The sequence below is a fragment of the Zingiber officinale genome, chromosome 8A, assembly GCF_018446385.1.
Source record: "Zingiber officinale cultivar Zhangliang chromosome 8A, Zo_v1.1, whole genome shotgun sequence".
Classification (NCBI taxonomy): domain Eukaryota; kingdom Viridiplantae; phylum Streptophyta; class Magnoliopsida; order Zingiberales; family Zingiberaceae; genus Zingiber; species Zingiber officinale.
In genome coordinates this window covers 85721304-85743993 of record NC_056000.1, presented here as the reverse complement: position 1 = coordinate 85743993, position 22690 = coordinate 85721304, and the positions used below count along the sequence as shown (strand labels likewise).

The following is a 22690-nucleotide window of genomic DNA, read 5'->3' as shown; positions in this document are numbered from 1 at the left end:
GACCAAAACCAATTCCTCCTCTCGGTCCCTATCGTAGTCTCTAGTATATAGAGATTTATACCCACCGCATACCCACCTTCTTACCCATCCAATGGGGCCGGCCAAGCTAGCTTGGAACCCAAGCTAGGGCCAGCCAAGTCCAAGTGGATGAGCCATGTAGGTGGCCGACCAAAGCATGGGTCCCAAGCTTAGGTGGCCGTCCACTAGAATATTAAAAAAGTTTTTTTATTAAAATTATTTCTTATGTGGATATCATGATTTTAAAAGAGAGTTTAAAAAATTAAAAATTTCCTTTTATAGCTTTCTACAAAAGATTAAGAGAAGAGATTAATCTCTTTTCTTATTTGTAGTTTAAAAGGATGGTTTTAATTTTTGGTAAAAACTTTCCTTATTTGTAAATCATCTACATGTTTAAAAGAGAGTTTAAAATTTGAAATCTTTCCTTATTTGTTGATTAAAGGAGGATTTTAAATTTTAAGAAAACTTTCCTTTTTAATCATGTTCATGATTTAAAAGAGAGTTTAAATTAAATATTCTCTTTTATAAGTCTCTACAAAAGATTAAGAAAAGATTTGATATCTTTCCTTATTTGTAGATTAAAAGAGATTTTAATTTATAGAGATAACTTTCTTTTTATCCACATGTTTAAAAGAAAGATTTTAATTTATTAAATTTTCTTTTTATAAACCAATCATGAAGGGATAAAAATTGTTGAAGAAATTTTTATAAATTTCCGGAAGCAAATAAGGAAGTTTTAATTGGTGTTTAAAATTTTATTTGCTTGGAGATTTATTTGTTGTGGCCGGCCATTGAAAATTGAAAAGAGAAAATTGTTTTAATTAAATAAATTTTCCTTTTCAATGGCAAAAGAATTAAGGAAGTTTTTTATTAAATTTTCCTTATTTGCCAAGACTAAGGATTATAAAAGAGGGGGTAGAGGAGGCTTCAAGGCTAAGGATGTCTCTATTATTTTTCTCCCTCTTTTCTTCTTTGGGTGTGGCCGGCCCTTTCTTTTCTCTCCTCTCCTTTGTGTGGCCGAAACTTTCTCATGGTGAAGATAGCTTTGGTGGCCGGATCTAAGAATGAGAAGAAGGAGAGAAAAGAAGCCTCTTTTCTAGCATCCCTTGGAGCATGGTGGTAGTGGCCGAACCTCTTCATCCTAGAAGAAGTTTTGATGGCCGAAACTTGCAAGGAAGAAGAAGGTGCTTGGTGGTTCTCATCTCGGAAGATCGTTGCCCACACAACGTCCGAGGTTAGAAGAGGAATACGGTAGAAGATCAAGAGGTTTTTCTAAAAGGTATAACTAGTATTTTTCTTTCCACATCATACTAGTTATTTTTGGAAATAATACTAAATACAAGAGACATACGATTCTAGTGTTTCGATTTTGTTTTCGATATAGTGTTCTTTTGTTTTTCTTTTCCTTGTGATTTGATTGTTCTTTTTGGTTAACCTAAAGTTATTTTAGGAAATTAAATATTAGCTTTCCATAAAAGGTTTTGTCTAGTCGGTGGTGGTTGCTCCCATATCCAAGAAGGTCATGTGCCTCGCCACGTCAGTACTGGGAACCAATTATGGAAATTAATATTTAATGGAATTAATAACCTAAGGTGATTTGGGTCGAACGTGTTAAGTTTCGCAGGAGATCCAAGTCAAAACTTAAAAGAACAAATAGATTAAGTTTTGGATCAAACGTGTTAAGTTCCGCAGGCGATCCAAAATTTAATTTAAAAGAACACATGGTAGCTAGGAAAAGGTTCAGATCTTTGTACAAAATTTTTGTACAGTGGAACCTTTAGGTTTTTCGAGTAGCAACCAACAACCCCAAGTCTGAAAAACTCTCATTCTCTTCTTCCTAAGCTCATTCTAAATCTTGTGAGAAGAAGAGATCATCTTGTAAAGGTTTCTCCACTTCGTTCTTAGATCGAAAAGGAGAAGTTCTTAGTGAAGCTTGATTGGGTGTGTGCGTGCCTTGGATTAGTCACCTCAAGGAGGTGGAGACCAAGTAAATTGAGGAGTTAAGCCTTGTCTTCTTATTGTCTTTCAGTTTCATTCCTTTTTGTGCTTTCGCTAACAAATTATAGGTCACAAATTGGAAGAAAGACTATTCCCCCCCCCCCCCCCCCCCCCGCGCGCCTAACGCAAAGATCCTATCACTTAGGTGTAGGGGGAGCCTTGTGATAGGTTCCAATGCATGTTGTATATTTTCTTAGCGGTGTATGTCCAAATGTGTAGCCTTGGTAACGTAAGTCTAAGTGTGACTTGGCATGGTTGATTGCTATTACGTTTTCCCTAACTTAAATGTATTGTCAAACATCAAAAAGGGAAAGATTGTTGAAAGCAATCTTGAGGGTCCGGTGTGACCATGGGTTTTGATGTTTAGGCACAGGGTTTGAGTTAGCTTTACCATGGTATTTGATATGTGTATTTAAGTTCTGCAGGTTTGCAAAATATACATATAACTTAGTTTGATGGCTTCGAGTCCGGTGAAAGATGGAGCATCCAAGGGACCATGGATAACGCAGCAACGACAAGCCGAGAGAAGCACACTTTGAGGCATACGCGAACGATGACATTGGGACAAGCCGGGGCTTGAATGCATCTGAGGGGCAAAAGCTAAATGAAGGATGCTTAAAGGCAAGAGGTCAAGGCTGTGAAGAAGTGTCAAGTGAGTTGTGAGGATCTGAGTACGAGAAAAATATACTCAGGAAGAGAAATCCTAGGTTTAGGATTTTACCAGTAGACTAATACAAGGACCAGTCAACTAGGTCAGGGAACAGAATGTTTCTGTTCCCGATAGCTGAGACATCAGTCGAATGGTGCAAGGACCAATCGTCTAGTAAGGAGTCGTTGGTAGAATCACGGATTCTATAGAGTGTCGTCGGATGTGTCCAACAGTACACCAGTTGACTAATGGAAACATCAGTCGACTAGTAATGGGAAAATCAGCCTATGGTTTTCCCCAAGCTCTATATAGTAGAGCTTGGATGGCTATACTTAATTAAAGCCTAATTAGAGTCTCCAAGTTCTCGTGTGATCCAAGCATCTTGATCGAGTTGTTGTGAGGTTTCTCCCCCAACAAAGAAGCTTGAGCTAGCCAGAGGTTCCGGGGATTAATCCACCGAGGGATACGGATCGTCCACCTTATGGACAGCCTGGAGTAGGAGTCCTAATCTCCGAACCACATAAACGAATATGTTGTGGTTTTCTCTTTTTGTGTTTGTTGTTTAGCTTTCGTATTTCGTATTTGTTTGTTTATTTTCTGGTATGTACTAATGAATACGTAGGAAGTGAACGATCGGGGTAAATGCTTATTCAACCCCCTTTCTAGCCGGCCCAAGATTCTCAACATTTCTAAACACCATATATCTGATCAGCCTTGACCCACCTGGATTTCCACATGCTTGGCTTCACTCACCAAGGCTTTTCACCACCTGGCTTTACTCACCAAAATTTTCCTCTGCTTGCTTAGCTTCACTCACTAGGACTTTTCACCTGACTTCACTCATCAAGACTTTTCCCACAACCTAACTTCACTCGCTAGAGCTTTTCAACTGACTTCACTCATCAGGACTTTTCTTACTACCTAGCTTCACTCACTAGGGCTTTCTAATTACCTGGTTTCACTCACTAAGACTTTCCTACTGCTTAGCTTCACTCGCTAGGGCTTTTCAACTGTCTGACTTCACTCACCAGGACTTTTCACACCAAGTGTCTGGTCACTGACCTACTTAGATTTTCTTCATCTTCCAACCTTCCCGTTAGTCTTGCCCTTACCTAACCTCCGGTTAAAAATTTTCAGTCAAGTATCCGGTCAACCTTGACATACTTAACTCTTCTGGTCAACCTTTGACTATTAATATCCTCATTGGATAATTGTACCTGCAATCTCCATACATAGTTAAACATCAAAAAGTCAACCATTAATACTCAAGCTTGAGCTAACTCAAGCTTAGTTAATCTGGTCAACTTGACCCAGGAGAAATTGCACCAACAGGTTTCGACGGGGCTGCTTCCCTCACACCATGTCCACCCATGGCGACGTCGCAAGCCTTTTTTTTTTCCTTGGTTCTTTTTTCCTATATCAGAGGAGGCCCAAGACCCCTCTATTAGTGCAGTCAACATTAATAATCAAACTCAGGTTTTGATACATGACAAAAGGTTAAAGTTAAATTATGTGTTATATAATGTATTTACCAAGTATACAGAGTAAAGGACTTGATGGGTTTAAAGGACTTGATACCAAGCTAAAGTCTAATTTGGTCAGGAGGACCTGATTGCTGGCAGAAGCTTAGATAGGTCAAGAGAGGACTTGATAGCTAGTAGGAAGTCCAGTTGGGTTTAAAGGACTTGACAACTGGCTGAAGTCCCGATAGAGCATCTGACAGGAAGACCTAGTGGATCAAACGACAAGCCACATGGTTGTGGTAAGAAAGGTAAGTCACTAGAGGAGAGAAATCCAGTGAGGACCTGTCCTAGTGGGATTGTAAGTGCTAGTCTAACTTAGATCTATTTTAGAAATCTAAGTTGAGATCAAGACTAGATCATGGTCATGTCAGACATAATCTAATTCATAATTTTATTATCTGCATTAACTCTGTATCGCAGTTATTTTTATTTTAGTTTGGACTAACATGTATTGTAGGAGATTAGAGTAAAATTGAAATTTAGATGAATAGTGCTTGAGGCGCCTCAGCTGATCAGAGGCTCCCTAAGTAAGGGACTGGAGGCACCTCTGATGGCTGGAGGTGCCCCAGAGCAGATAAGCTAGGGGGATAAAGATTTAGTGCTGGAGACACCTCAAGTTACTAGAGGCTCCTCAAGTTGAAGCGCTGGAGGTGCCTTCAAATTATTGGAAGCACCTCCAAATGGATAAATGATGAAACTCAGGGATCAAATCAGATTTGATGGAGGCGCCTTGGTGGATATTAAAGGCGCTTCCAATGACCTATATAATGAGGATTCATCTAGCTCTTTAATATCACTTTCTAACAAGCTTCCAAGCTCTTTTTGTTGCACCATCTCTGTGCTTCTGCTCTGCTATGACTTTTCTATGGCCAATTGTTGCGGTTAGAGAAACACCAACCTCGAGCTACCGTCTTCACACTTTACAAGTGTTGGTAATGTTTTTTTGGGTTAAATACTATAATTCTTGTATAAGAAAGTGTAGCTTATTACACTTTCTTTTGTAATCGGAATTCAATTGTTTAGTGGATTACCCATCGGATATATCCCAAAGGGGCATGGGCCTTAAAGTAGGAGTTATCAAAGGCTTTGAACCAAGTAAAATCAACTATGTTCTAATTCCTACGATTCTTTTTCTTATTCTATTTTTTCGCTATGCACTGATTTTCAAATCGGAAAAAGAAAGTTTTTTTAAAAAACGTGATTCAACATAACACCCCCTCTTAGGTTCTATACGATCCTAGACCTTCCTCCCATATTGTCAGGCAAATTGTTGGCTCCTCTCTTGTGCCCGGCCACTAGCCCCCTCACGTGAGGGACTCCTCTCGCCGACCCCTCTTCTTCTTCATTTCTTCACGCCAACACATCCCACCTTCACCAATCCTCAGCCATGCATGAGCGCTGATGACAACTCGCCTCTCCCGCTGTTGTGGTCACCTTTTCTTGATGTCGTCGGTGCCAAATCTCAGCTGGATCTGCTCCCTAGCTGCCGACTATTACTATAGATCTACTCCCTAGCTATCAGCTGCCCTCAGATCTCCTCTCTTCAGACTCGACTGTCAGTACAACTCTGTGGTCCACGTGATAGCCACCTCTGCAGCCGACCTCACTACCATCCGATCAAACAACCCTAATCCCACAAGTCATACTCCCTCCGTACTTCACTTTGCTAGCTCAGAGGATCCTTAGTTCACGGGGTCTACTCCCCTACATCATCCCAAGTGGATCTCCGACTCACAAGGCTCTTCTCTCATACATCGTTCTGATCGGATCTCCGACTCACAGGGCTCTGCTCCCCTATATTTCCTGATCGGATCTCCAACCCACGAAGCTCTGCTCCCCTACATCGTCCCGGTCGAATGTTCAACTCCTGGGGCTCAGCACCTTTCAACTCCCTATAAGATGGACAGACATATAAGTAGATCAGAGATTGGCCACCAAGATTAGGCCCCCCTCCCCTTTTTACTAATCTATTATTCCACTATTTGGGTTAGACCTAGAAAGCCCAATGGGTCTTTCAACTCAGGAGTTCATTTCATAATTAATATTACGTGTGGAATTGTCAGAGACACGTGATACCATATCTTTGTACAAAATACAAGATACAAGTAACATGAATGATGGAACTGTACAATATAACAAAGATACACGGATTTGACATATCTTTTATTTTGAGTTGACATTTAATTAATGCGAAGGGATTACAAAGATATTATAAAAAAATCCCACCTCCGCAAGGTACAAATATGTCTTTTGTTTCACACACATCTCATATTCTTCTACTGTCCATCTTCCATATTTTTCTCCACTTCACTAATTTGAGCATCAAATTGATTGTGTCAAAGGCCCCTTGATCTACTTACTAACACTCCTTCCTCATCCATATTGTGATCTTGCCGGTGATCCCCTTTGAGATTATTCTCCTTCCTATTCTTTTTTAGTCAATTTTAAAGTCAATCTCGCCGGTGGTCAACCTTTCATCGAGGATCACTGATGGACATATAAAGACGATTTTAGCGACCGAGTTTAAATTTGATCGCTAATGGAAAGTTTTATTACAGTGAGGGATCAGACAAGGTATTGACATGGTTCACATAGTTAGAAAACGACGAAATTTTTTATTTTTTTGCGTTTTTAATGAAAATCATCATTTTACAACGAACTATTCTGTCATGGTTAGCTATCAAAATTTTAAATTTGCATGGTTATGATCAAGATCAAATATGTTGCACTGGACTTCTTCCATAAAATGCTGAGCAGCATCTGAAAACAAGGAACTTAATTTTATTAATTATCAGGAATTCATTTTTTTCAAAAATACTCCTTTAAACTTTTAAATTCACCAAAAGAACACTCGTATACGAGTATTTGTAGATTGACTCTCAACTCTCAAGTATTCCGTTCGCAAATTATTTTTATTTTTATTTTTATTTTTAAAATTAATTGATTAATTGAAAATTGGCGCGGTGCTGCTGCACGCCAACTCGCCTTCAAAAAGACCTCGGCGATGCGCAGGACCCGTCGCCGCACGTGCCGCATATGCCTACCCTTCAGCCTCCGCCTCTCGCCGGAGAGCCGGGCCACCGCCTCGACGCCACCACGTGCGGCGGCGCCCAACTCCGACTCCGCCCCTCGGCGACCTCCGCCGCTGTCTCCCCTCACGAGCTCATCTCCCTCTCCTCGATCGCAAGTCGCCTCACGTCGTCTTCCGCCGTCGATGCAACTCCGCTTCGACTATTTATCGGCCGGCACGGAATCGAACTCAACTACGTGGCGGAATCTAATTGGTTGGATTTGTATGGAAATCTTGATTTAAATTCTGCGCGATCCATCTCCGATTTGTCGTGCCCGTGGAATTAGAAAGCGTAAAAAAGAGTGATAACTTATTATCCTAAAATATTTCAACTAAATAATATGTAAAATAATTAGTCATCAAATTGTCTATAGATATCGCATTTCATGAATAATAATATTGTGTGTGTCATTATCTAAATCGGCCTCTTCATTATATTAAAAAAAAATTCTCATATTAAGTTTGCTCTTCTCTTTTTGAAAATACACAAATTAAACCCTCTTATTTAATTTTTAAAAATAAAATACAGAGAAATTTTACTTTAATATTTTTAAAAGGTGGCATTAATTTGTATATTTGCCCAAAATATTTGTCAATAACAAGGTAATTCTTTTAACAATTTTAGATGATTTTTTTTCTTTGTTTAGTTTATAACTAAGTGATTAGAAGATTAAGAATGCTCTATATATTATCTAATTAAATTAATTTACCCTTTTTATTCATTAAAATTACTATAAATTGAAGCCTCATGGCAAGCATGACTCACTCCATATATAGAAATAGAATCTTCGCTTCCTTTCTTCTACTTTGAGTAACTAACTACTATACTCACTCAAGTTGAAATGGTAGCTTTCTCCTTCTCGAGCGAGCATGACAATTGAGTCGACGATGATCATTTTAGCATGACACTACATCTTGAGCACCAAAATATGCACGAAACCGCAAGAATTTGTCGATGAACAGCCTGTTATTCTATCTCTCCTTGAGTTCCAATTATATGAATAAATATCATGTACAAATGCTTTCCGCGAGGATAACTTAGCACATGAATCACATGGATAGGATTTGAAAGAAGAACAATATAGACAGGGAGAGAGATCGCACATACCAACAGCTACCTAACTGATCGACTGAAATGTATCACCTAAAGAGTATCAGAATTCCCCGCGAATCCTAGAGAAGCTGCCTCAGCCAACTTCCTGAGGAACGCCACCACCTCATCAGATGTGTTGAGCAGATACCTTGCGTTCGAACGTTTCCTCCCGACTGCACAAGAGAAGTAGTTGTCGCCCTTGAGATCGAGCACTGAAGACCCCTCGCGCCATGACATTGCCTCTTGAGGAGATCGCCAACCGGCAGGGATGTTATGGTTTGCAGACATCTTCTTTTCGGATCCAACAGGAACCCTCTGAGATTTTACATGTGATCCCCTTGAGTTGTTCTTGATACTCGATGATCTTCCGGTGAGTCTCTTGTCCGGGGTCGGTTTGCTGGCTTCAGATAGTTTCATTCTCGAGGAATTTGCAGGCTCAGATGGAAGTTCTGGCTCGAAGAAAGTGTAGATATCCTCATCCTGCAATAGAAAGTCCTTGTCGTTTGAGCATCTTCAAGTTTGGTAGTGTTCGACAAATTCTAAGAATTCAAGAAATTCTTACCTTTCCGAGGAAATGCCCAACGCACAAAACATAGTCAATCGGTGTAACCATGCTTTTGCTATGAACTATTTCTCCCAATATCCGATCAATCGCAGCACCCTACAAAAGTGCACCCAGAAATGTCGGTACGAGTCCTTCAACAAGAATAGGTATCTATCGATTCATACCTTGGTAACTCCAACAGATCGAACCTCGACTGATCTGCTACCTTGGACAACATCAACAGCTGCATTCGATATAGGACCTGTCCACAAATGCTGCAACATATCTCGCGCTTGAAGCCTTCCAAATTCGACATCTGGCCAAAACATCAAGGACGTGTAAATAAATCAAACAAAACAACAAGAAGTTTCATGTTTTGGTTATCAGAAGTTACGCTGAATAACAACCTGCATATTTATAGTTCCAAACGAGAGATGTCTCACGATGCTCAAAATGAGACCTAGGCGTTCTCTCGGTAAAATATTCGAAGACATGCTGTAAAATTTCAGTTAGCATCCAATCGAACATCAAAAATGCACAGCAAGAAACAGAAACTCGATCAGTATGACTACCTTTACGCTGTCTACCCAGTCCATATTAAGATGCTCTGGCATTGTCGTCATCCAGTCTCCACCCGTGTGGCGCAGAAACATACCATTTTCAGCAGCAAGCCACATATTGTACTCTCCGAAGTTCTGCGAAGAAAAAGACATCTATAAAATTGATTAATTGAAATATGAGACAACTTTAGCTTCCTCACATCATCTAAGACACTTCTGTCACTTCCGCTGAGGACAACTACTGTCGTTCGTGTGTCGTTACACAGAGCTGTCAGTGACACTTTCAACTCCGGATGCAACTTGAGCTCCATTTCTTTGATCTGGTCACCTCCTCTCCTTCCAGTAGACTCGACTGATTCAGTTAATGTCGCATTGAATCCCTAAGTACCGCCAAATCATACAAACAAAGTGTTTAATGATGCAACGGAGAACATCAAAGGAACAGAAACAAATAAACAAACGATTTGATTAACGAAAACTAATCATGGCATACACATAGTGGAGCTAATTGTTTCATTGTTCCATGAGAAGGACAATGAAACTTCATAACTTTTACACTTGAGAATCTTCAATGATCCTTATTAACACTTAATGGATGCATTTTTGTAACCAGAAAAATTCATAAAATAACAAGCATAGAGCAAAATGAATCGATAGTCAATGTATAGAAATACAGGGACAAAGGCAGAAAAATAGTTTACAAGCATATTATTTGTTTCAAGAAGAAGAATACCAGTATAACCAATCGATTCATAGACTGTAAATACCGGTCCACAGCTATATTTGTAGGAAGCATAGGAGGAACTTGTCTTGTTCTAAGTTGAGCTTCAACAACAGTATCATTGAGTTCACTATATCATAAAAGGAAATGGTCAAAATAACTCAAGGTGTATATTTAACTCCATCTACGTTAGCAACTGAAGAAAATCAATGCTATAGAACATTATAGCAAGAGAACAACAATCAGTCTGTCAAAAAATGATACAATATGATTCTTTCGTTAGAACCCTAGTTAAGAAAGCAATGGATTTAATTCACATAAAAACAGGCCTTGGCCAAACTAGGTATGATGCCTGCATCACAGTAGTCCCCGTGCATTAACCATGTATGTATTAACCGCTCGTTCTAGATCAAGATTATGGATGAATCATATGATCACATCACACTGGACAAGTTTCCTTTCCACTAGTTCTTTCAAATCAGTAGTGCTGATGAAGCTACTATGGTAAAAATATTAAAAATTTCAAACTACCCGTGGAACATTCTGATTTTGAAAGTAACCTACAAGTTAATGTAGGAAAATGTTATTACATTGTACCAATATCTTCTAGAACATCATGTTAACTAAATCAAGGAGTTCATAATATACAACAATCTTTTTTTTCTTTCTTAGTTATAATCATATACTTTAACTTGTAGTCATGGCAATGGAAGCCTGTTAGATTTACTTCGAGTTAAGAACTAGCATGCTCGTCCTTAAGTTACTTCATTATGTAATATTTTTATGCCACCAAAACAAGAAGTAAGAGTTTAAAAGTTAGTCTGAACGGTACCTCACAAAGGTTTCTGCCCAATCTTGGGCAGTGTGTGTAGTCACATGTGCGTAGTTGTGCCTGTGCCGTTTTTCCCTCTCATCAGGAGACATGTTCAATGCATATCCAATAGAAGCAGAAACCTCTGCGATGTTCCATGGGTTAACTAAAAGAGCACCAGCACCAAGTGACTGGGCAGCTCCTGCAAACTGGATAAAGAGAACAAGAAGGAAAAATTAATCATAGTTAACATATACATTGAATCTAAGGAAATAAATTGTGCAATATGAAACATATTTTGCATTCACGGAAGAAAAAAGTATCAATCCACAAAGATTAAAAATGATAACATGTGAATGAGTTGTGTTTTTGATGTCTTAGTACTTGTATTCTAGACTTGGAAACTTAAAATATAAATGCTCAACCAAGTTTTTGTGACCATAATGATGCATTGTTAATAACATTTGAATGTAGTTTCAGTTGGTTGCAAATGTTAGAAGAAAAAAAAAGGCACGAAGCATGTAAAAGACACACAAAACAGTGATTCTATTGCTTGAACTTACATAATAAATTAAAATGGAACGAGCCAAATAAACTATCATATATTCACTTTAACATTAGACAGACAAGATAAGAAATTACTTCGCTTAAAATGAGAACTCCTTTCTTTTCTCCTTGACATGCTACAAACTCATAGCTTACAAGATTCATTCCATCTCGCAATGATGTTACTAAAGCCACATCTGAAGTGAGGAAAAGAAACACAAATGAGAAAAAGGTCAAATGGGCTTAAATGAAAAAAACAGGAACAGCAGAAAATAATTAAGGCTGGACATAATTAATTTTGTTAATATGAAGTAAATTTATTTCAGCTATTCCAACAAAAAAATGCATGGTAAGTAGTTTTAAAATGAAATGTGAACTTATGTCAGAATTAATGTGATTTAGTATAAATGTTTGATTAGCATCAGCATGATATTCTTATCCATCCTTCATAGTTTATGAGAACAATAAATTGATTTGAAGAATAAACAGAACAGAAGAGCAAAAACAATCACCAGTAACTGCATATAGAGCACATAATGCGTGAAAATCAAGGGACCGATCCTGCAAGAAGGTAACTTCCATTAGAAAATTTGATATTTTCACAATGCAAAGAAGCTAATAACTATGAACAAAATTTAAGAGAAAAATGTTTAATATGCATATAAAGGAACATCACTCATGTATGATCAAGAATTGTTCAAGACATTGCAGTTTGCATCTTTAATCTTCTTAAACTGGAGAGATGGGCCAACCTGAATTACTTAGCATGACAGCAAATCTCCACAGTTTGCACTATAATGCAGATCTAGATATTTTATATAAACATAAATTCAAAGCCTTTGCAAAAGTCTTTATGTTTAATTCAGAAATTCACGAGCTCCAGCCAATAAAATTTAATGCTTGTTAAATCATAATCTGGTTTCCTTGGGGAATCTACCTCTCTGATAGTCAACTCCAATTAATGTCAAGTATCCTTGCTATATCAATCAAAAAATTTGTCATGACTAATTAGGCTACCCAGTCTTAACCTCTGATGTTTAACTACTAACAGGAACAAGTCAACTGCTGGATATGAGAATAACAATTTTAAAATATTGTGATGTCACTACCTAAAAATCTTAAAATAATGTGATGACACTATCTATAAATGCAGTATTTATCTATCTGGAGAACATAAAACAGGCAACAACCTTCTATGTTTTGTGCAGAATAAGCTTCTAAACAAAGTTTATCATCAATAACAGAATATGAATTGCTTATTGCTCATCTCATTTTACTATCATGACCAACAAATAGCTTCATAATCAAACGTTTCTATACATAAAAAAAAAGTTTGAATATCACGTAAGTGATAAGTTGCAAATGAGTTATCTTTGAAAATCACATGTTATATACTTGAGATTGGTAACATGTACCCTTTATTTGCTTGGATTGCTAGAATGAATTTTGATCAAATTTCTGAGAAACCCATGGTATTTGATGGCATAACATATAGCTGCATAGTCATCCAAAGTGCATCCCCATGGATACTCTTCATTGATTCTTTTGTTGTACTATCATGCATTTAAAGACCAGATGGCATATCATGTCATTGACGAAATAATTGTACTAGTTCTTAAAAGTTTTGTCAACCAATTTTATGATTGGCATTTTTGGCTTTTAATCAACAAGAAATCTAGCATCAAGTGAACTCTTATTAACAGCTATCAGCTACAGCAGTAAGCAACAACAAAAAATATTTAGCATATGTGTTAAGTGTTTATGCTATTGAAACACTTGTGCTTCTGCCAAAGTTAAATTGTATGAGAAGATTGCACAAAAATGAGATAGTGAAAACTACAAGGATGGTCAGTTGAGACAGACCAGGTGATGGATTGGAACAGCTGTAAGTGTTCCAAATCGACCATTTATACGACCCACAATCTCATGAACCTGGCTAGTAAGCTTTTGATCTATGAAAAATAAGGGAGTAAAATTAGAATTTAATCAATTTGTTTCATCAATCAATAAAGTAGCTTCTCTTCTAATTAACACAAGATAATGTTTTATCTACATTAGCAACTGGTAAAAGAAAAGACACACGAGGAAAATATCCTTCTTTAATACTTACTATTTTATATGAAAGCAAAATTAATTCACAACAATACCTATTTTATTTAAATTTATTTTAATAAAAGAAAACCCATCAAATCATTAAAAAAAAAAAATCTGGCAGAGCATGTTTTCAATAACATCTGTCTACATCCAATGCACAGAAGTGGGATAGCTATAGGACATGGAAAAAGAGGTGCTATAGCAAAGATGGTTGTTTATCAAGTGCAACTTAATGGAGCCACAACCTCAGTATTCCATTGTTGTCTAATGTCTTATTGTGACAACAAGGTAGATATCAATATAGAAAAACAATTACACTAAGCATAGTGGAAGAATATTTTATATTGGAAAAGGTAGACAGAGAAATTAATTGTTTTCCCTTTGTTGAATTAACAATCAATTAGCAGATATCCAATGGCATTGCAAGCAAGATGGAAATGGCAGACATTTATGTGCCATCGTGAGAATGACATGTAAAAGTATTTAATTGAGCGAACAGTATAAAAAATCAACAAATAACGTTACTAAGGGGCAAGGTTAGAGTAGAGCTAATCCTTTCGCTAAAATCAGACTAAAACAAGATGGAAACATCATAAACTCAGTTGTGGTTTAAACTTTGAAGAACCAAATGCACAAAGAAGTATGTGATGCATTAGCCAGTTTCTGAACTAAAACCATTGACCTAAAACTGGTCTTTTGTATGGAATTCACAAATGATTGATTCAGGCATCTTCACAAATTACTAAAATACAAACACATAAATTCCCATTCTTGTGAACAAGTTGATACTAAGTTGCATTTACACAAATTTTGCCAAGAATGTAAAAGAAAAAAAGCATTAGACATAGGTGAGGTCTAAATCTATGATGAAGCTATTTCTGAAAAAAAAATCTTAATCAATAGAGGTGTCAGATGGTCTGCTAGTGCTACCAATAATAAAGAGTTTAATGAATCACATTATCAAAAACTGACAAAAAAACACTAGGTATGGACAGGATACATACATTCAGGGACATCAGTTCTTGTCGGAACAGCTATTTGCAGCAAGACTACTTTGTCACGCCATGCTGAATTTTCCTCTAGGAACTTTTCAAATGCCAAAATCTTTTGAGGAATACCTTTGATCATGTCAAGCCTATCTACACCCAGCATTACCTATAATCAAATGATTGATTAATAAAATGAAGCAACAGCAATATTACAAAGCTACATTAATGAAGAGAGTTTGCTACCTACCTTTCGGCCTGCAAATCTTTTCGTCAACTCATTGATGTGCTCTTTGACAGCAGGAAGGTCAAGTGCTCGTTTAAATCGATCTGCATCTATTCCGATAGGAAACTGAGGACAAAAAGAAAAAATAAGGTAAGAAAGATTGGCAACAATTTTGATGCATCACCTTTCTCCTTTTCTTAAAAAAATGAAAAGAAAAGAAAAAGGTTAACTATGAAAATAGAAATATATAAAAATAATGTATAATAATGATGATGAGAATGATATTAGAAATGAGCATGTAGATGATACCGCAGCCACCCTCGTAAGCCTTCCTTGGTCTTCCACCCCTTCAGGTGTACCCTCAAGTCCAAGAATGCGAGTGCAGGCACTAACAAAATGTCTTGCATAATCATATGTATGAAACCTACAGTAAGCATTTAAATGATCAGATCACTGCATGAAGATAAGCTCATCCAGTCATTTGTATATGGCCTCATATTCATACACAGTTGTGAGTTTCTTTAATCTTCAACTTACTTAACTACATGACTAGATCAAACTTTAATACATAAGAAAAGAGTAGATTAGAAGATAGCTAATCTGGTTTATTTGTAATCTAATCCAAAAATGAAAGTTAAAAAATGAGTAGAAGAATCATTACTAAATAAGCTGCTGTATAAAAGCAATAGTTATGTAATGATATGAAACAAAAAAGAGCTTTTTGCAATTTTACATTTTACAAATAGTTGGGAGTTGGGACTACCATGGCATGATGATGATAATGACAACCATGACTTACAAGTTATAAATACCTACATCTATAATTGTTTGAAATTTATTATTTGTATTTTTCAATCATTACACGATGAGCATAAATTATCTTTTATGTATTTTATCAAGAATAAGGTCTTAACAATTATATTTTTATAGCTCTATATGCACCTTGAAGACCTGAAGGCTTCCTGCATGCATAAGCTTTCAAAACTTAAAAGCTTTAGCAAATTTTTTATATATTATTTAATTGCAATTTTATGCATTGTCACAGCATAGTGGATTCTAACACCAACACTGAATACAGTGATACAAAAGTTATTTACAAACTGACCATAAAAGAATATACATCTAGACATCCTAACATAATAAAACAAAAAGAGACAGAGAGAAAACACACTTGATGTCTCAAAATATCATATGACATAATTGTGGGAGTTATGTAGCACAAAACGTATGAAAGTGACTAAGTATGTTCCACATGTCTCCAAATAATAGAAATGAAAAGTATGCTTACCCAACAAGATCAGCAGCGAGAACTGATCTTAGTAATTCAGACCGAGATGGAAGAGTCCTGTGGATTTCTGAAGAAGGGAAAGGTGTGTGAAGGAACCAACCAACTTTCATCTTGCTATTATGCTCCTTAAGACATTTAGGAAGAAACATTAGATGATAATCATGGCACCAAACAACATCGCCTTCTTGGTAGTGCTTATTCACAACATCAGCAAACATCTGGTTGGCACGCTTGTATGCATCAAACTGAGATTGGAAGCTGCGAGTGGTTGCCAACCGATCTTCTTGTGGAAGCCCAAGATAATGAAAGAGAGGCCAGAGCATGTTGTTGCAGTAGCCATTGTAATATAGATGTACAATTTCTTCATCAAGGAAAACCGGAATGCATCTCTGCTTGAGATAAACAACTTGTTATGGCAGAGATACATTCTTCCTTTATCAAGGAAAAAACACAACATTCAATATGCCGAAAAGAAAACATTAGCATTCTTCATGATGATCCAATTAAGTAAAATCCATTTTTTTATTGTAGATTCTTAAGGAATGAATTATCAAGGTGTCAAAAGACACGGAAAATGTCGAAGAACATAAATGGACCTTCTCAGCCAATGCCTTAGTAAGAGCCCTCTGGCCAACTTCATCTGGCACATTGACACCAGCCCATCCAATCCACCTGGCATCAACATCCTTTACACCTACATCAACAAAGAAGCTAGTAAAATAAGCTTTCCCTGTCTGCTGAACATGTATTGTATGAAATAGTGCATCTAACAGACATGTTGATCACGATTCTTATTTGCGTGCATGATCAAGAAGATAAATGAAAGAATACTAATATTACTACTCAAACTGAATATGGATGGAAATTTTGTGAGACTAGCATGATTCATATGTCCACACTAGCATATTACAACATAAGTCCAAGAAATGCTCTTAAGAAGCAGCAGCAAACAGGAGATCGTTTCAGGGCAAATATTAATATGCCAGAAAGCATTTGGAAGCAGAGAACACACCAAGCAGAGCGCTGACGAGCCCACCAGCACTGATCTCCAAAAACCAGGAATCCTCCCCCCTGCGAACTGCAGATACGGGCAACCTATTCGCCACTACCAGCAACCGTTGTTTCATGGGCTTTCCCCTGTTGCTCCTGCTTCTCGCTCCAATCATGGTTACCGGAGTAGAAGGCCCATACACAATCTCATCATCGGGCTCGCCGCCGGCTTCCTTCCCAGTTCCGTTCTCCGACGGATGCTCAGGTGACTCCGCCTCCTCGCCGCCATCGCCGCTGCTTCCTGCCTCGTCCTGAACGAACGCTCTGTTGATCTTCCTGAGTTCTCTGTCGCGGAGCAGCCGCTCGACCCGAGTGGTAGGGTTACGGCCGCCGCCATACTTTCCCCCATGCATGTTGTGTTGCTCCTCAGGCGACTCCTCGGACACCGGTTTCATACAGTCAGATTGCTACCGCCCTGCATTGGAACAGTGATAAGGCCCATTAGCCGGCGAACAAACAAATCATCCGGCGACAGGTGAACCCCGGCGATCGGCCTGTCAGGCAAAGATGCCGCCTTTGGGTGGTCCCATTACCACACACTCCGGTCAGCCGCAGATTACCTCCTCACTCATCGCAAGGTCTCATTTTTCCTCCTCGGCCTTGTACTATTCCTAGTCCAGGCTATGTGATTGCAAAAAAAAAATAAAAAATCCAAAAACAAAGCGAGATTAAACGAGTTTGGGCCAACAGTGGTGGTGCGGAGCGCGGTGGTCCCTCGTGAAACTCACCCCTCCAACCTCACCTGTTCTATTCGACCACGCACTGAGCGCATGCAACTCGTTGGCACCAAATCACACAAATCAATGGTCATTCATGGCGATCGAAACCCACGCGCCACAGTTGCAGATTTACAGCCAGCCCTAAGCCACGATCGATGAGGGAACCATAACAAAGACACATACACAACATCCATCCATCCATCCATACATACATACATACCAAAAAAGAGAGGTAGATTCCAATACCGCTTTCTCGTTGCCTTCTCCTCCTACTTCTTCTTCCCGCTCACGCCGCCCCCCGCCTCCCGCCTCCCGCCTCCCGCCTCGCCCTTGCGCGAGAAGAGAACTGATCGAGTGACACCGATCCTTGAACCCCCTTTTTATACCGTGGCAGCGCTGCGGACAAGAGCATGCAAGAGTCACTCGTGTCTCGACACGATCCTACTCTAATTTATATACATCTCTATATATTCTTTAGGAAAATTTTATTCTACCCCTAAATTTTTAAAATAATCTCACAATTTAGAAGCGATAAAAACTTTACCCTCGACCCATTACACTTTTATCCAACAAGGTCATATTTTAGAATCATTCAATTTTAAGGAGTAATCTTCAAAATATATATATATATATATAATCTTTCCCATTCAGAAAGAGTAAACAATGAAAGGAAATATAAGGAGCCAATTAATAACATACTTAAAGTAAATGTAATTACTCTTTTTAACTATTTACATTTTTTTTTTATAAAACTACAAATGTATAATTAATTTCAATCTACAAAATCAATCATTCATCTAAACACTAATTAATGTATTATATTAAATAATAACACTATTAATAAGGTTAAGGGTTTAATATCTAGTTGTTAATTTGAGGCACTTTGTCTCTCTATCAACTAAGATTGTTTTGAATTTTTTTTGGTGGGCAAATTTCATCTCTTAAATTTTCTCTTTACCATACAATGAGAATGCCCCATAGAACATGGGATGAAGTGTTACTAGACGGGTGATGACTTATCGGGTTTACAAAAGAAAACTCTCGTGAACCCTAACGGTCTAATTCGGTCCAACCCCGGTCCCGATTTGTCGATTCCAAAAACATTAATATTAGCCAAAAACTAAAAGGATATGCATGGCAGGGTGTCTAGCTTTTCGTTAAATAAAAGCACACCACAAAGCGATTGCAAGGCTTACGATCGCTCCTCCATATTCCTAAAGCCCTCACTGTGACATATGCAAATGGCTTTGGAATATAAGGAAGAAAGAGATAGCAACAAGCATATTCCTCACATATTTTGTGCAATTCTTATCATAATCTTCATCTAAACCATAGCTCCAATGTCGAGATGCGACATGAAAAAGAAAATTCCACCCCTGATGAAGACATCTACGCTATCTAGATCAGACAACGAGCCGCTATCGATTCAATGCCAAAAGGGTAGGAATGTGATGCCCAAACCCTAGTAACGATCGATCGAGCTACAAACAATAAATGTACTTGGTTTTAAAATGAAGATTTAACTTTGTTCTTTCAATTTAAGTGCTGATCAAACTCATATTTGGATGATGGAGCAAACTTAAAAAAGGTAGGTGATGTGAACTAACGGGACTTGGAATTTTAGGGTTTTGAATGGCTTCCATGTTGTTCATGAATTGTCATAGAGTGACCCGAATTGTTATGTACATTTTATATTGCCTTCTCACCCTATTGATCTCTCCTTGATATCGAGTTATATATAATTGACTCTAAACGGAGAGTCACCAAGATATAATAACTAACTTACAGCTAAACTAAACAACCCGAGACTACAACGACATAAACAAATTTTTATATTATAAGGAGGATATCTCTTTCGTTTGTGTGATCTCTTTGCTATCAATGTAAAAGGAATGTGGTAAAAGACCTAATAAAATTATAACTAAGCAAAATGGGTTCCAAAGGCAAAAAGGAGAAAAGTACCACCACAAACTAGGTAAAAATAAATTTATTGGATTGCAATATAATCTCCCAATTATTAATGGATCCTTTGCATATATTTGACGGATAAAAGAAAAGAAAAGAAAAGAAAAGGAAGGAAAGACCAAGGATAAGAATAGAGAAATTAAAGGAGGAAGATGTTCCTTGTGTTTGCGAGTTTAGCCCAACAAAAAAGATTTGGTTAAAGGCGAAGAGATCTCATTTTTATTCTTTTTCATGAACATTTGGTCCACATTCAACAAGGTCTTTTTCCTCAATCTTTTTGTATCCAAAAGATCATAAAGTATATCGTATTGGGCCTAGAGAATCCTTAATATTGTGGCATATATTGAGCTTGTTTAAGGATTAAGTTCTAAACACATTATACTTATAATTAACAAAAAAAAAAGAGATGATACTACATTGTTTTACAATCAATATCGAATTAGATTAGTCGAAATTACTTTGAATTATTCTGAAAGATAGTGTAGAACAGATCATAAACTCAAAAATTTTAATCCACATTTTTTTTGTTGCATTGAGAAAGCATATATGCCTTCTTTTTTATGAACAATTTTTTGTTCAAAAAGCCACTTTTCCTAGTTGAGCATCTTTTGCCATCACCCCAAAAAAATTAAATTAAATTAAATTATTTTTTTTCATCAATTAATCACCAAGAAATCATTAAAATAATCATTTTATTTCATTTAATTAATTTATAATAATTAGCCTTTCCACAAGTTCTCATGAGCTCATGTGCATTAAATAATTAATTAATTGATTAATTTTTTTCTTCAAAAAAATATATTGGACCAACTTTGTACGGTGCATAAAGTGGGCTCTCGTGCATGCATGACTTTAATATTAATTAATAAAATAATTTAAGATTAATTATGTTTTGACCATTGCACTTGCTACCTTAGCAACCAAGCAAAGTATTTAATCCATTTAATATAATTAATTAAACACATTTTAAATTGATGTTGATCGATTAATATCTTCTTTTTAGTTTAGTGGATTAATCGCTCATCATTGATTTAATTTGCGTGTTTTTGAATTGTGTTGTACAGCCCTAAAAACTTTTTCTTTAGTGGAAAAGTAAATTGCCATCTCTATATTTTTCTTCTTTTAAAAAAGAAGAATGAAAGCGACACACAATAGTTTATTATTTTAATAATAATAACGAAATGGGGATTAGTGCATAATAATGAGGGTTTATTAGAAGAGTTTATAAACTAATCTTTTAAATTATTTTAGTTGTATTTTCAACCCATTATATGATAAATACAAATAGTATTATAAATACGAATATTATATTTTTCATATGTGAATTAAAACATAAAAATAAACTAAAATTTGTAAATTTGTTTATAGATAATAATGAATCAAATTTACTAAACTAATAACGATTTTCAAGCAACAAGCATGTTTAGCTAAGACAGTAAATGAATTGAACATTCGTGAATAAATTTGATGTTCAACTTGATAAGAATTTATTTATATTTGTTCAATATACACAAAATCAATTGAATGAATAAGTTTGAACAACTCATTTAACTAAACGAACAAACTTGAACACATGTGTTCAACTCATTAACGTTCATAAATAATATTCATGAACATATTCGTGAATGACGTTCGCGAACAACATTCATGAATAATGTTCGTGAACAATGTCATAAACCATGTTCATCAATAAAAAAATTTTCAACTTGCTAAATAAGTACAAAAAATCTTTCAAAATGAACAAATAAATTTATATTATCAAACTTAGTAACTAATCAAATAATCTTAAAATTTAAAAGTTTCAAACAATCATACAAACTTGAATTAAGAATTCAAAAACATCTAAACAAATAAAGCTCAAGATCATAAAAAAGAAACTAAGCCAAGTTTGAGCAATAATTTTAACGGTTCGATTGATTTTAACCTCGGCTCAGCTTAAATCAATTACCTTATCAAACAAGTTTGAATACTATAAAACTTGACTTCTTTACAGTCCTATAGTTAGCTATAAATTTTTTAAGGTAGGTGTTGACTTATGCATAATAACTTTATTCTTTTCTTCATGTGTAAAAGGAGATCCTCATTCTTAAAGATAAATATAGATAAAGTTATTTAAAAGTATAATAAAAAATTATTTTATCATCTAATTTCTTTATAGCCTCTTGGTGTCTCTTTGTCCTTCGCTCTCTTTGATGGGATCTAGATCAAGCTTAATCTCGGTAGAATTCCTCTAAGACAAGCCAACTTATTCCTCCTTCACTATTGTTGTCGCCTCACAAAGTTAGGACCTCCCTAGCCAATCTCTAAGTCGCTCAACTCCTCCCAAGGAGGAGAATACCTACTATGAAGTGTTTGTCATCGCAATCTATTTATAGTCAAGGTCATTTGCAACTAGGTTTACCAAGACCTATTCGAGGTAAGTGGCCCATGTTTGATCCAATCAAGTTATATGTTCTCTCATGTATGAACTTAATTTTCTACCACAATAATATAATTGAAATGTTTAATTTAATATAATCCAACACTATATCATTCAATATGCAAATGTGTAAGATTAAATATGATAATTATTTGGACAACCTTCCTTCAACTAAAACATGATAATAGAAATATTAATTCGATGATAAGATGGCCATGGAACAAACAAAATGTTTGAGGTCCCACATGTGAACATAAATGGCAAGCATGGGGAGAATTTATGCGACCTAACACATTACATGCGTCAAACATGTTACCCATGTTCATCGACTCACTAATTCTTGCCTCCCACCAAAAAAAAAAAAGAAAGAAAGAAAGAAAAATAATATTTAATTAGATTGTAAATCAAAC

At 36.6% G+C, this 22690-nt stretch overlaps 1 protein-coding gene across 2 annotated transcripts; it reads right to left on the bottom strand.

The window, feature by feature from the left end:
* Positions 1 to 8206: 8206 nt before the first annotated feature.
* LOC122009809 (alpha,alpha-trehalose-phosphate synthase [UDP-forming] 1-like) lies at positions 8207 to 18320 on the bottom strand. 2 transcript variants are annotated; one of them, XM_042566102.1, is made up of 18 exons: positions 18117 to 18320; positions 17140 to 17592; positions 16724 to 16821; positions 16128 to 16516; positions 15149 to 15263; positions 14864 to 14965; positions 14632 to 14782; positions 13397 to 13485; positions 12046 to 12094; positions 11630 to 11730; positions 11009 to 11196; positions 10189 to 10306; positions 9656 to 9835; positions 9468 to 9590; positions 9303 to 9390; positions 9081 to 9211; positions 8914 to 9012; positions 8207 to 8831 (listed from the first exon to the last, which is right to left on the bottom strand). In XM_042566102.1, the coding sequence occupies exons 2-18, from the start codon at positions 17570 to 17572 to the stop codon at positions 8403 to 8405; spliced, it is 2883 nt and encodes a 960-aa protein (XP_042422036.1). In that variant the 5' UTR covers positions 17573 to 17592; positions 18117 to 18320; the 3' UTR covers positions 8207 to 8402. The 2 variants fall into 2 exon arrangements, with proteins under 2 accessions (XP_042422036.1, XP_042422035.1); XM_042566101.1 differs by having other exon boundaries at positions 18143 to 18319.
* Positions 18321 to 22690: the final 4370 nt, after the last annotated feature.